Source organism: Calypte anna, chromosome 5 (genome assembly GCF_003957555.1).
Source record: "Calypte anna isolate BGI_N300 chromosome 5, bCalAnn1_v1.p, whole genome shotgun sequence".
Taxonomy (NCBI): Eukaryota; Metazoa; Chordata; class Aves; order Apodiformes; family Trochilidae; genus Calypte; species Calypte anna.
This window is the reverse complement of record NC_044250.1, coordinates 15,453,878-15,468,831: the sequence shown is the minus strand read 5'-3', so window position 1 is coordinate 15,468,831 and position 14,954 is coordinate 15,453,878. Positions and strand designations below refer to the sequence as shown.

Sequence of the window (14,954 nt, the reverse complement as noted above, 5' to 3'; positions counted from 1 at the left end):
CCGTATGTAATTATTGGTCTTTCTGATGTATTGGGATTGCTATAACAAGATTGCAATGAGATTTCCTTTTTGCATATTAACAGATAGAAACAGGCTTCAAATTCTTGAAAAATTACTTAGTCTTGCTAAAACAGTAAGTCTAAGCAAGTGTCTGCTTCATTTTATCTTAAAAGCAAAGTATCTTTTCCACAGAGGCCATTTTCTTCTACTTGCACTGTAATGAATATAAACATTAAGAATCAGCTATGCTGGTTGAATGATTAGAAATAATCTCATAATAGTTTAAGAGTAGGGAAATGCTCAATACAATGTCACAGCTATGGCTCAAACCACGTTTTTTCTCTCTCCTTCATCTGCAACAAACACACCTGTCATACAATCACATTTTTTTTTCAACTTTGAATTCTAGCTTTGCCTTTTGCCATTGTTGCTGTTGCAGCACTGGGGTTGGGGTTTAGAGCTCAGGCTTATGGTGGAAGGTTGTAGGAAATTCTGGTTTTACCCGTGGGCTTTAGGAACTTTTGAAAATCTGGCTTTGTTTAGACTCAGCACTGGGATCTAGATAGGAAAACACTCCTTCTTGTCACTTGTTCTGGTGATGCCACTTACACAGTTAGAATTCCATTTGTCAGGATTTGAACTGCATGTAGAACTGTAGGAAGTGTCATTGGTATTAAGATTATTAAGATGACCAAAAGCATGAAGTTCCAGACAGGTCAAGTCAGATGTAGAGAACTCATCTAAGTTTAAAGCAAAGACACTAAAGCAGAAGTATCTTTTTTTTTTTTCCCAAAGTTCATTGATTAGTTCAGATCATCAATTTATAGTAAATAAATTAATGCTTGCATATGGAGGAAAAGTTAACTATGATTAACAGTGAGATTCTTCTGGATTAAATGTGTAATCCAACAGGCTGTAATGGAGCTGAGCTTGAACTGAAATAGACTATGATTGTCTACCTCAAATATTGATTATTTCTGAAAGGCTTATAAAGCAGCTGGTAGGCAGGCTCATTACTCTTCTGGCAATAAGGAAACAAAGATGGTATTTTTAAAGATGCTTTCTAATGACAAAAGCACAAATACTTATGAATTGTGAAGATAAGGATCTGTGGTCACTTCTCTTATTAGCACAGCCATGGATGTTTAAGTCCAAGCTCTGTGGCAGTGGTCTCAGTGCTCAAAAGCACACTGCTTTCTGTGACTCTCCAGCTTGGGATGTCACAGCAAGCCACAGCTTCCTCTTTGTTAGAAAAAGGAACAATGAGAATTTGTCAGTCAGAGAAGAAAAGATTGGACAAAGAAAATAGTCCTGGTTTAGCTGTGCAGCCCAAGAAGGAATGGTGCTCCCTGTGCAGGCTGGCCAGAGCTGGAGCAGAGAAAACCAGTTGCTGAAATTTAGTCATGCTTTGCTAGGAGAAGCTCTTCCAGGGGTCAGACCTGTCCTTACCACCATCTCCTACCATGCATAGGAGAAAACCATCACCACACTGAACTGAGGGATGGAGCAGCTTCTGTGAAGACAGACAGAGAGTTGGGGTTGTTCAGTCTGCAGAGGAGAAGGCTCTGAGGAGACCTCATTGAGGCCTTCCAGTGTCTGAAGGGGCTACAAGAAAGCTGGGGAGGGAGTTTTTAGGATGTCAGGGAGTGACAGGACATGGGGGGATGGATTCAAACTGGAGGAGGGGAGACTTAGATTGGAAGTTAGGAAGAAGTTCTTCCCCGTGATGATCTTTCACAGTTCCAGAAATGAATGAGGTTGCTTCCAGATCTAGAAGGTTCAAAGAAACCTGAATGGAAAATATGCAAGTTTCCAACTTATACTTTTGAGTATACACATCCAATTTAATCTAAAAAAGGGTCAGGTCTGCTGTGTGTATAGAGTCTGCAAAATCTCTGTATGAATTAAGCTATGGAGACACTTATTTTCTGTATCAATAGTAGATACAGGCAACTACCTGGAAGAAACACAGTTAGGAAAAGAAAGCTCAAAATAAAGTCCTTCAAGAATCTCCTAAGTATTTTTAGGAGACTTTTCTGAACTGAGAGTTTCAACTAAGAAAGAAAATTCCAAGATGGATGTTGTCTCTGAGATGTCATAAGAAGTTAGACCTGCTAATGGAACCATCAGGCAACCATCCCTGTAGTCAGCATTTCTTATTTTCACTCTAAATAGTTTACTGTAATGGTTTACTGCTGCTTTTATTTCTGTTTTCCAAGATGCAAAATAAATTTTATATTCTTGTATTGCTTGACTCCCAGAGGAGAAAAGGACAAGTACTTAATTTCAGACAGGAGAATTGAATGAGTGATGCCCTTTTGAGATACACTGAGGGAAAATGAGAAGATGTCTGGGTTGAGGCTAGGCTGTACTTCAGATAAAAAATAGCAAATAAAACAGCTGCTAAAACCATGCCTTTATGACAAAAAGGTGGTTCTCATTGACTAGAGCAGCCAAAAGGGCTAAGTGAAGAGTTTCCTTGTGTTTTACAAAATTCAAAGTTCTGTTTGGTAAGGAACAGCCTGAAAAATTAAGAGGTTTAGAGCTTTCTAGACACTGCACTGAGAAACTTTTCATGAGAAAATATAGAGCATTGCCTGAGAGCTGAAAGAAGTAAAACCCTTTTGGGGCTATGAAGCAGCTGTGGTAAAAGATCTGTTGAAATCAGTGAATTTCACCTGTGTTTGGATTCTGAAAAGAGCTGCAGAAACACCTCCTCAGAGTGAAATACATTGCACATGGAGGTGATGTATTTCTGAAGCACCATTCTGAACTGGTTCCTGGTTCTGTTTGCTGCTTTCCTCTTCTTCCAAGGACCCTTTTCACCTTTTTCTGCAAGAAAAGCAAAGCTGTAGACTGTAAATTTATCATTCATGTAGAAGGTTGATGAAAACAAGCAGTTTAGGGGGACTCTATTTGAAAACAGTTATTGTTCAGTCTGGACAGTAATGTTTTGGTTTTCTTTTTTTCCCCTCTCCCTAGAACTTAATATTTTATGAAAAATTACAAGCTTTTTGATGGACCTCCTGTTGCACCGTGGCAGTGTTCAATACAGCATCTCTTGCTGTGACTTCCTTGAATTTACCTGGTCACCCCATCTCAATTGGGCACAATATGCAGGATGGGCTGTACACAGGTTTAGAGCTTTACAAATGAAAGGAATCCAGCAACTGCCTGCAAAATCCTTTTCCAATGCATGGTGTACAGTTTTCATTTATAAGGGTTACTGTTATCTGCAAGGTGCTTCACAAGCATTTTTTAATTTTTACAGCTACCATTCTATGTGAGGGTGCAAACCAAAAATCCTTTCCCTGAGGGTATCTCCTCCTTCTGCATGGATGTCTTTGTTCAGCAACTCCAAAATTCCTTATTTGTTATAGGAGTTACTGAAAGGTAAACTTGGCGTGAGCATTTAAAGACTTTAAGAGCCCAGCATCCTGCAGAAGAAATAGAGCAATAAAAAAACGTGTGATTACTGAATCATTATTGTACCATTTCCTGCATATTAAATTCCTTCATTTATGGTGAAAAATACCTGTCTGTTTACTTCTTATCTTCTGTAAATATCACGCCTATTTTTTTTTTACCCCTCCTCTTTCTTCCTCCCTTTGTATCTCCTCCCCTGTGATAGAATCAATTGCATCAATGGATATTATATAAAGAAAAGTTTTCAGTGGAGCTCCCAGTTCTCCTGCCTCAGCCACCATGGGGCTAAGAGCTCCCAGCCTGTTTCTGCTCTGGCTGGCTCTTTCCTATGCCAGTGAAATAAGAAAAGGTAAGCTCTAGAAATTAAATGGGAGCATCCTGAAAAGGGGGAAGAGAATTAAAAGACCACCGCAGAGGTAGAAGGAGGCGTAGTGCATTTTAAGAAGATACCAGAGTTTTAAGGTGCCTTAAATTTCTTCAGTCACTGAGGGTAGATGGCTCAGCCAGCACAGGTAGGGAGTGCTCTGCTTGGGGAGTTCAGTGCCTGCATCTACTGCATGAATCTCCAGCTTGATGTGCTCTGCAAATCTTTTCAGTGTTACTTTGCCTTCCATGTGTTGAGAATTTCCTAGGTATGGCAACTGCTTGGCAGGAAGCAACCACAGGAGTTTGTGATGTTCAGTGTTACAGCAATAAAAAAGTGGATGGTTGAGCATTTGATTGCTTTGGAATGATACAAATGCTTTCTTAAAAAAGTGAATGTAGTAACATTGGACAAAACCAATCTTGTCATTCAGGACATTATTAGTCCCTCTTTAAAAAGCTCTAATTTAATCCCTTTGTTATCAACTTTGAAGTGTTGAGGTGTAGCTTTCATTAAAAAAAAAACTGTTTTGGGGGGAAAAAGTGATGAATCTTGTGCAGTGATCATGTTTGAGGGATTGGTCTTGGCCTTCTCTGTCTTGAATTCAGCAGAGGGAGGAAAGGATTCCCCTGCTGTGAGCTCTGGGAGAACCTCTGTGCAGCCTCCCCTCTGCTGGGCTGGATGGATGTGGGCTGACTGATACCCACAAACTGGAGTCACTCTGGGGTCCCCATGCTTGTTCTGCTTTCTCAAATCAAGCACTGCCAGAAAAATCTTCTGTAGTGCCATGTGTGCTTCTGTTAATTTGACAAGCTTCCAAAGCATGCTCAGTTTTTTCTGTTCACCCCTCATCTACAACATCTTGAGATGTATCAGGTGCTGTGTTATTTTGTGTGGTTATTTTCTGGTCTATCTCCTGAAGAGTTTCTATTCTGTAGTTGTAGAAATCACTCCTTCTGTTAAGAAAACAAGGAATTCTTTAAAAATTCCTGTGCACAAGTCCTTTCATAACTTTAATTTTGCTTGCCTTACAGAGTAGGAGTGGTATTTCTTTGGTTTCCTGTTTCCTCTCCAGTGCATGTTGCATCAGGGAAGAAAACAGCCCTTAGAAATATTTACTAGTGCTGAAAACAACACTGTGATTCAGAATAAATTCATATGTCTGGCAGAGCACTGCTGCATTGCCCTGGTGCACCAGCTTGGTAGTGGTCAGAGGGTGAAGTTTCCCCATCCTTCACCTCACTGAAGATGACAAGATGTGCCCAGCTCTCAGCAGTATTTCCCAAGGTTTTATTTCCATTAGAGATTTGCATCCTCTGCTCCAGAGGCAAGCACTTGCCAAGGCCTGAGAGCTGGGGAAGCTTGATGCCAGCTTGCTCAATTCACTTTTTCACACCTATTTCTTTGTCACCACTTTACAGGGAGGACAAGAAACCACGGCCACTATGTCTGCAGCACCTGGGGGAACAACCATTTCAAAACTTTTGATGGAGACATCTACCAGTTCCCTGGCATTTGCGAGTACAATTTTGCCTCTGACTGCCGAGAGTCTTACAAGGAGTTCTCTGTCCACATTCAACGTGCTCTGAACAGCAACAACCACCCTCAGATCCAGTACATTCTGATAAAAATCAAGGATGTCACAGTATACCTGAGACCCAAACTGGCTGTGGTGGATGGGAGGATGTAAGTGCCTTTAGAATTATAGTATTTCAGATTAATGTGCAGGGAAGATGAAAACAAGATTGATTCTTTACACTGCTGTCTGTGAACAGTTCAGGTAACTGCATTTCCACAAGCAAAAGGAAGAAAAAAAAAAAAGCCCTTTGAATTCTAGGATAAAACTTGCTTTTAGGAGGGACTTGAGTATTAATAATCATTTCTGCACTGGCATAAAGAGTGATTTAAATGCAGGCAGGAAGAGGTTTGAGTGTATATTCATTTTCTGATTGTGCAGCTCATGAGACACATTTTCACCATCATCATTTCACTTGTTTATTGCATCACCTTGAGTTTACCTCAGTAGGAGGTCTGGCAAATCCCAAAAATGAAGATGCACTTCTCCAGAGTCTTTTTCTCTCATTAGCAGAACTGTAGCAGAAGAAAAGTGGTTTTTTCCCTATATTAATAAACAGTTCTTTATGAACCAATGGTCATTCCTCAAGGGTTTATAACATATAATGGAGGTCAAAATACTTTGTCCTCCTGAAACGTGGTTGCACAAGGAACAAGTCTGGCACAATAACTGGTGCCAAGTTGTGTCTTACTAGTTGCTGTAGTGTGTATATCTACACTCTGAAACAAGTGAAGCAAGATACAGCTTAAGGAATGGTTCTAAAGATGGAAGAAACTGTTGGTATGACTTAGCATAATTCAAAAGCACCTTTCCCTTGTCATTGCAGGACTGGGTTTTGTACAGAACTCAGCTTTAACTCTGCAGTTTGGAGGTCACTTCAATGAAAATACTTTCAAAGATAGAAAATAACATTCAGTTTCCTAAAGATCATATCAGAGTGTATGACAAAATGGCAAGAGGTTATAAAAAATGCATTTTTGTCCCAAATTAAGAGTCACTTTATTTTATTGTGTACTCAGGTCTTAAAAAGAACTCCACAAAACCAAAAAAGTTTAGAAATCCTTTAAAACTGTTTTTCTCAAACAAAGCATATTTTTATTCCAGATACTTTTCATAAAGCAACAGATCTCTTCTGAATGAAAGGCTTGCAAAATAGGTTTTTGCTGCACGGGGAGTTCAGCTTTTTGTGAACAGTTCCTGTATCTGTCTGTGCTTTTTGAACTATTTCTTGGGGAGGAAGATTCTTGCAAAGGAACATTTATTCTCTCTGAAATGGTTGTCAAGTCTTCTGGTAAAGAAAAGCTTCCATTTATGGTGTTGCTTTTTTCCTTAAAATAAGTTATCAGTGAGTGTTTGAATATCCTCTGCTAACACCACAAAGATCATGGGTTTTCCCAGGATATGACATTTCAACTATTTTCTTAAAGAACCCTTGGAGAGGCTTTGCCTCTGAAGTTGCTTTTCCTTTCAAAGGCAATGAGTGACTGTGTCAAATGTCAGGAAGAGGATTTTATGCCTCATTAAAGGAAGGCATCCTGTGTAGCTAGGATCAGGTAGACAGGGATTGGTTCCTCTATTCATTAAGGTATTTGGCTAATTATAGGCATTCCTGACCTCTTTATGTTTCTTTACTAATACAAAGTCTCTGTTTTTATTCCTAGTGTGAAGACACCTTACTACAGCTCTGGTCTGCTCATTGAGAGCAATGACATTTACACCAAGGTTTATGCCAAATTAGGCCTGATCCTGATATGGAATCAGGAAGATGCACTGATGGTGAGCAGGATCCAAGTATTTTATATTGGCTTTTCCTGGTTTCACAGACTGCTGGGTACTGAACAGAAGCAGAATGTCACGAACTGAACAGTGTGAGACTGTTAGGCTGACTCATCCCCCTGAGGAGTAATTTGTTTTAAAAGCATAAAATTAACTTCTCTGCAATGTGAGAGAGGCAGCAGTGTGCCATGAAGATGATCTCACTGGTGTCAGGAAAGGAAGAAGCAGCTTTCTGAGAAATAGCTAAAGTTTGTGCTATCACACCCCCACAATCCAGTCTGCATTTTCCTTCATTTGACTGCTATAACCAACTTCTCTAGTTCATAACAAGACTTAGATTTTATCCCAGTAGGGGAAAAAAGGAGAAAATGGAGTCCTGTGATTTTAAGAAAGCCTTTCTCTTCATCATTATCCCCATGGTGGTTACTGCCATTATTGAAATTCAGGAGTTTCAGTCACTTCCTTCTGTCTTCCATGTTGCTTTTTTTGCATCTTTGTGTTTATTAAAAATATTACAAATTTGTTTGCAGTAGTGACTTCCCTAAGAGTTCTGAGTTCACCATCACTTCTGTCATTTGGCAGCTTCCCTTTCAGGGAATGCTTTGGGATGTTTTCATGCTCCTGATAATTCTTTTCTGTTTTTTTCTTATTCTTCCCATTACCTAGGTGGAACTGGACAGCAAATTTAATAACCATACCTGTGGTCTCTGTGGGGATTACAATGGAGTTCCAATCTATGATGAGTTTATCAAAGGAGGTGAGTGGTCCTACAGGCAGCAGGCAGGATGAGAAGAGCATCACAGGAGAGCAAGTTTCACCCCAGAGATTTCTGTGATTGCCTCATTATGTTCCATTGCTGCATTTCTACTCTGGTATTATTTTATTCCAGATGAATCATCTTGTCTTCTTCTCTCCTAACCTTCTTTTCTTGTCACCACTTGACACTTTTAAGCGTGCCCAGACAAAATTCAGAGCAGAGCTCTGTGTCTGGCAGGCATATTTGATAGCATAACACCTCTCTGTGATCAGCAGGGGTGTCACTGCCAATTTTTGGGGCTCAGCAAGTCCTTTTTGGGTTTTTTTTTCCCCCTCACAGCTGAGAGCTACAACTCAATTACATATGGGAACTTACAGAAGATCAGCAAACCTGGGGACAGATGTGAAGATCCTGATGAAACCCGGGCTCTTCCCAGCTGTACTGAGCATGTGAGTATTCCCAGTGCTGAGAACCTTGCTTGGCTACCTGGGCACATCCACAGGGAGTCAGGACAGGGAAGGCTTTGTCCCTCCCAGGGGAAATGGCTTCTTCTTCTTCCCTTGAGTAACCTTTTTATGACAAGGCAGGGAGTGTCTGGAAGCTCAGGTGCTCACGAATCTCCTCAATATTCTTCCTCTTCCTCCTCAGCGCGATGAGTGTGAGAGGCTGCTGACCTCCCCGGCCTTTGCCGACTGTCGCTTGCGGCTGAACCTGGAGATGTACATCCAGGGCTGCATGCAGGACAAGTGTGCCTGCGGGGGGAGCCAGGACTCCTTCTGCCTCTGCAGCACCATCTCCGAGTACTCCCGACAGTGTTCACATGCAGGGGGCCGGCCCGGGGAATGGAGGACGCCAAACTTCTGCCGTAAGCACCTAAAAAATTGTTACAAAGAAACAAGCGTTTAATTTAATTTAATTTAATTTAATTTAATTTAATTTAATTTAATATTATTTTATTTAATTTTATATTATTTTATTTTATATTATTTTATTTTATATTATTTTCTATTATTTTATTTTATTTTATTTTATTTTATATTATTTCATTTTATTTTATTTTATTTTTTCCTAAAACTCTAGGTGTGTATTTTAAATTCCACACTGGGAGTGCAATGAAGCACATACTATGTCCTTCCTGTGTTCTGTTACCCTTGTTATTAAGAATTCTTTTTCAGCAACTAAAAAAAAAGCTGTTTCCATGAAAAAAACTGTCAGGTCTGATGCTGCAAATGGCTGGGATAATTTGATCTATTTGAGACCAAACTAATAACAATAATAACCATTAAAATAATAAATAAATAACCATAAAAGTAATAATAACCATAAAAAGCAGGGAAGGCAGTTCAGCATCAGACCAATGTGTTTTGCCACGGGACATCTCTGACTTGGGGGGAGTAGGGGATGCCATCAGTGGTTTCTGAGGAGTGATGGGCTTTGCACTCAAGTAGCTGGTGGTGTTTTTCTCATTCTTTTAGCCAAGACCTGTCCTGATACCATGATATATAAAGAAAGCAGCTCACCCTGCATGGATACATGCTCACACTTGGAGATCAGCAGCCTTTGTGAGGAACACTACATGGATGGCTGTTTCTGCCCTGAAGGCAAGTCTTATTTTACTTGTTACACATGAAAAAACCTAAAAAGAGCTCTGGCAAGGGAGGTCATAAATGAAATATTAAATGTATTCCAATTATATCTTGAAAACAAATACTACTCATTATTTCCCCCCCACAAGAACATATTCATAGTTTTTTTAAAAAGGGGGTAATAATTGATTAATGAATCAATTATTTTATAGTTAAATTATAATTTTTTAATAGAAAATCATGATTTTGGGGTTGAATAGTTCTGAGACAATGGACATCATTTGCCTGGAGGGTGATAATGAGGGTCAGTGGGGGAAATTGTCAGAGTTATTGTCAACCTTAGGAAATATTACAGTGGTAGTCTGTGGAATGTGCCAGAAGGGCTGAAAATCTAAACATGTAAAATTCTGAGCTTGTTCTTCTATACTTACACAAAGCTTTTCATCCCTGTGTAGTTACACAAATGGGTAGGCTTAGATTTTCAAAGCTGGATAAAGGTGTTTTCCATATTACAACAAGCAGAAACAGTTTTGATAATCTCAGCCTCTGCTTTCTCTGTCAAGTTGAAAGCTTTCCTCTTCTCTGAGTTTCCCTTCTGTGGAGATTGGTTATTCCAGAAAGAGCTGGAACAGTTTCCTGTTGTGCTTTCCAGGAACTGTATATGATGATATCACTGAAAAAGGCTGCATACCTGTTAGCCAGTGCCACTGCAAACTCCGTGGAAAGCAGTATTCACCTGGAGAAAGCATTACCAATGAATGTGAGGAATGGTAAGGATCATGGAGGGTTGTTTATACACCTTCCTTGGAATGCTGGAAAGGGGGCTGCATTTGCCAATCTCCCACTTAGTCACAGGAGACTTCCCCAAAACATTCTGAACTTCATGTTTGTGTTGTGCAAGCAATGTTTTGAAAAGGTTTCTTGTCTTATGGCATTCTACAGAGGCAAAATCTTAAGGAAATGGCCAAAGATGCTAAATTTAAAACAGCTGGGGATATTTTGATGCTTGCTCTAAGCTGCTGTAGTATCTATGAACTTTGATTATTTTTCTGTTTATAGCACTTGTAATTCAGCCTGTAATTCAGGCTAAATTTAAAACAACTGGGGATATCTTGATGCTTGCTGGGTAGATATCTGTAGATGCTTTCAGTGCTCTAAGCTGTGGCAGGATCCATGAACTTTGATTATTTTTCTGTTTATAGCACTTGTAATTCAGGCAGATGGACTTGCAAAGATTTACCCTGTCCAGGCAGATGTTCAGTGGAAGGAGGTTCCCATATCACCACCTTTGATGGGAAGAAATACACCTTTCATGGAGACTGTTACTATGTGCTGACCAAGGTACTGTGTGTACTCTAGGGCTCTCTTAAAAATGCAAGGGTCTGTGTGCTGTGTGGCAGCTGCCACTTGGTGGTTTCCTCATTTTTTTAAGGGATGAAGGAAGCAGAAATGCCAAAAGCTGCAGTGGTAAGGTCAGGATGGGCTGTAATAACCCTGAGGGGAGGCTGGACATGACTGCAATGGCTGTTTAACTCAGGCAGGTAGGAGGCAAGGGGAAGCTGTCATAATTCAATGGAGTCCTTCATATATAAGAAATCAAAGGATGACTGCAGCTGCATGGATGGGTAAGATGCAAAAATTACTAGTTCTCAGGATTAGAACTCAGCTAGTTCTGTAATAGCTGTTCCTCTCTCTGAGTCTCAAAGTCAGGGAAAGGACTGGACAGGTATTTTATTCATCTCTCCCTAAAATATCTGGCACCTGTTCTTCCAGTGAACAACAAAGATCTTGTTGAACTACAAATCACAGCACTGGATTGGTTTGAAAGATGGTTTAGCTTCCAGAGCCAGTGCTGAAATTGCTTAGTGGCTAAGTTCTATGGTAATTGTTATTGTAACCAGTGACTTTAGTCCTTGTTTTGGAAATCCTCTTGTGAGACTTTTGATTGCATTAATGGGCATTTATTTCCCTGTGCTTGTAGGGTGCTGTAAATGACAGTCATGCTCTCCTGGCAGAGCTGGCTCCCTGTGGCTCCACACTCAGGCAGACCTGTTTGAAGACTGTTGTGCTGTTAGCAGACAACAAAAAGAATGTAAGTGTTTTGTGAGTTCTGCAAGATTTGCTGAAAACTGATGTATTTCCCTTGCTGTGGAGCACTAACTACTTCTGGAGCTGCTGCTGTGGATAGATAAGGCACCTCAGACAGGCTGGAAGTCAGCTCAGGCTTCTGTCCTGAGAACTCAGAACAGACCTAAACTGAACAAAAGATATATTCAAATAAACTGACATTTTCCCTTCTTGTTTTCATTGCTCTGTGCTTTATGAGTATTGTCACTGCATTCCAGGATGGAAATAAAGGTACCATTCTTCCATCCACCCATCCATCCATCCATCCATCCATCCATCCATCCATCCCACTTTACTCAGATACAGTTCTATAGATCTAAATGTCTTTTTCAGAAGAGATCCCATCTTTGAATGGTGATGCAATCCAACCTTTTTAGATAAGTACATTTTCATTCAATTTCATTTGGTTATAGGAATATCTAGACTATATTTACAAATAATTTTACATACATGTGCACGTATTTTTCCTTCCAAGTTTCTAGTCTTCCATATCATTACCAGCATAACTAGTACAAAACCAAACCATGTCAGAAACCCATCATTTTATGTTTCTGTAGTAGCATTTTATGAGGAAGTTTAATAAACTGCTTTCTTGCCATGCCAGAATCATACTAAGCAATTGCACTGAAACTGTGGCATATGTTTTATAGGGAATTGCTATGGATCTTGAAGGCCCAATATTTTCTTTTACTTGCTGAGGCCAAGATGCTCAGTATAGAGAAGCTTTACCTTTTGTTACTGCTATAAATTGTTTAGATGAAACACTGAATAGCAAGACTGAACCTCACTTGTATCCTCCAGGTCTGCTGCCACATTCAGTTTTCAGACAGATTCTTCCTCTCAAAGAAATCAAGCTTTAGTCACTGTCTAAATGTGTAAAAAGTCTCCCTGTGTATTAGTTCATTTCCCTCTCAGTACCTGGAGCCTCACTGATCCATTTGCTCTTCCACAGGTGGTGGTTTTCAGATCAGATGGCAGTGTGCTGCTGAATGAGATGACAGTGAATGTGCCTCATGTGTCAGGTAATGGAGCACAGCCTGGTTCCTCATGTGTCACACAGCTGACTTCTCATCTGGTGGTGAATTTTTTCAGAGGCAAAAGTGGAAAAGAGGCATAGGAAATTTGTTCAGATTTTGGCACAGCTGAGAACTTTCCAGATCAACATTTTCTTTGGTTCTGTGATTCTAATTAGGAAGCCCAACTCCTCCATCATGAATTTGTATGTCAGTTCTGCTGATTTCTCTATAATGGATTGATTAACTTATGTATAAGCAATGTATCATTTTAGTAGGAGTAGTATTTAGTCTATCAGACTACTAACTAATGGACTAATAGTCTGTTTGCAGAGATGTCTGCTACTGTATGCAACAGTGCTTGGAAAATACTTTCTCATAAAACCTCTTGTTCTTCAGCTTGCTCAGCACTAATGAATTAGCATTCAGGCTGTATTGCAGAAAAGCTGAATTTGGTTCTGATTCCAGGGCTGAGTCATTACAGGGAATCATCTTGTTAATCAGTGATGATCAGTGATTTTTAGAGGTACAATAAGATTAATCTCAGAGTTTTCATGGTAGGTGAACCATCTTAGAACCTAAAAAGAAGAGTTTCTTTCGGCAGCCTCCCTGTGTTTTTACTGCAGTTTCATGTTCTGTTTTCCAGCCAGCTTCTCAGTGTTCAAGCCATCTTCTTTCTACCTTCTTGTACAAACTTCTTTTGGGCTTCAGCTGCAGATTCAGCTGCTTCCAGTCATGCAGCTGTTTGTGACTGTGGATCAATCAGTTCAAGGAAAACTTCAAGGCAAGTATCTCTTCAAGTGGAAAAAAAAGAAAGCCAGGCTGTTTCACAGCTGAGGAGTTACGTGTTTTTTAAATGGGAAATAAGTTGTGCTACTTACTGATTCAAGGGCAGGAAACTAAAAGCAGAAACCAAAACACTCAAGCAAACTAGAAATGCATCTTTATCTTATTTCTATTGAAATGACCTATCACTCCAGTGCCAGTAAATGAATGTTTCTTAAAATATTTGTTAATTTTCAGCTCTCCATAAAACCAGGCTGTGGGTGCATTTTGTGGTTTTAATACCAGCAGGAAGCATACAGGTCAGGGTGGTGATCTCCTGAGGCAGAGGTATCTTCATGAAGACTGCTCTTCCCAGTAGCTTAAACATTTAAAACAGGGCTCCTAAACATTCAGTTCTTAAGGCATGCATTAATATTGAAGTGGAATAATCAACTGTATGAATTTCTGTTTCTAGTATTTGTGATCAGTTGTCCCTTTCTCTTTGACCTTTTAGAGTAAGAATGAATAGTAATTAAATGTTGAATTTCTTTTTCAAAAGGTCTTTGTGGGAACTTTAATGGAATGGAAGGTGATGACTTTAAAACAACCAGTGGGCTTGTAGAAGCTACAGGATCTGCCTTTGCTAATTTATGGAAAGCTCAGTCCACTTGTAAAGACCAGGTGGAAAAGCTGGAAGACCCCTGCAGTCTCAGCATTGAAAGTGGTAAGGCAGATGGCTGACTTTGGGCAAAATGAGCAGTTTATTCTTTATTCCTGCAGCTGCCTTGTAAGAGTTGTAGAGTGGCACTGAAGCTTTTGGACAGGACTGTCAAATTAATAATTTGTTTCTGAAAGTATGAGGACTGGTTTCCCACCAAATTGAACTGAAATTTTAGGAAGTGATTGCTGAGGAATCCTGAGCTGGAAGATAGGGAAGCAACATCATTAATTTGTATTTTCTGCAAAAGCATCTTGTGTTTCCTAGTACTATTTATCACTATGTTTAACTTAGCTGTATGGTCCCCAGATGGAAAGCACTGTCATAGTTCCATGTAGAGAAGTTGCAGTTGTGAAATAGAGTATTTTTATTTTTTTATTTTTTTATTTTATGATTGTGCATCCAACTGCTAGATAATTGAATCAGAAAATAGAAATATATGTACAGAGATTGCATGTAATTTCTCCACTCCCCAAAGTGTACACAGTTCCCTCATTGGTATTGTTCATTGTATTTATGTGCCAACATAACTAGAAGTAGCACAAGGAAGATAGGTAAATATAATGATTAAAATTTAATAACTTCATTTTTCTCTTTTTATTTTGCAGCAAATTATGCTGAGCATTGGTGCTCTTTGCTGAAAAACTCAGAGGGTCCTTTTGCAAGATGTCACTCGGCCATTGATCCTTCAGAATACTATAAGGTATTGCAGTCTTGCACTGTTTTTAGTAGTGCTTTACTTCAGACAGGTTGCTGAAGGCATTTAGCACTGTTCAAACATTTAACACAACACTGAGCAGCCTGCCCATAAGAGCTGGTGAAGTTTTTGCAGTGATTAACTGAGGC

General features: G+C 39.6%; 1 protein-coding gene across 1 annotated transcript in view; it reads left to right on the top strand.

Annotated features, from left to right (window-relative positions):
- The first annotated feature begins 3,705 nt into the window (after window positions 1–3,705).
- Window positions 3,706–14,954, top strand: part of MUC2 (mucin 2, oligomeric mucus/gel-forming) — a 48,161-nt gene continuing 36,912 nt past the window's right edge. Inside the window, exons 1-14 of the mRNA XM_030451551.1 lie at window positions 3,706–3,775; window positions 5,212–5,476; window positions 7,028–7,142; window positions 7,809–7,899; window positions 8,239–8,348; window positions 8,548–8,764; window positions 9,375–9,500; window positions 10,138–10,255; window positions 10,688–10,826; window positions 11,467–11,577; window positions 12,565–12,634; window positions 13,272–13,409; window positions 13,950–14,114; window positions 14,717–14,811. Of these exons, the coding sequence (XP_030307411.1) occupies window positions 3,706–3,775; window positions 5,212–5,476; window positions 7,028–7,142; window positions 7,809–7,899; window positions 8,239–8,348; window positions 8,548–8,764; window positions 9,375–9,500; window positions 10,138–10,255; window positions 10,688–10,826; window positions 11,467–11,577; window positions 12,565–12,634; window positions 13,272–13,409; window positions 13,950–14,114; window positions 14,717–14,811 (1,830 nt within the window). The remainder of the gene's footprint in view (window positions 3,776–5,211; window positions 5,477–7,027; window positions 7,143–7,808; window positions 7,900–8,238; window positions 8,349–8,547; window positions 8,765–9,374; window positions 9,501–10,137; window positions 10,256–10,687; window positions 10,827–11,466; window positions 11,578–12,564; window positions 12,635–13,271; window positions 13,410–13,949; window positions 14,115–14,716; window positions 14,812–14,954) is intronic.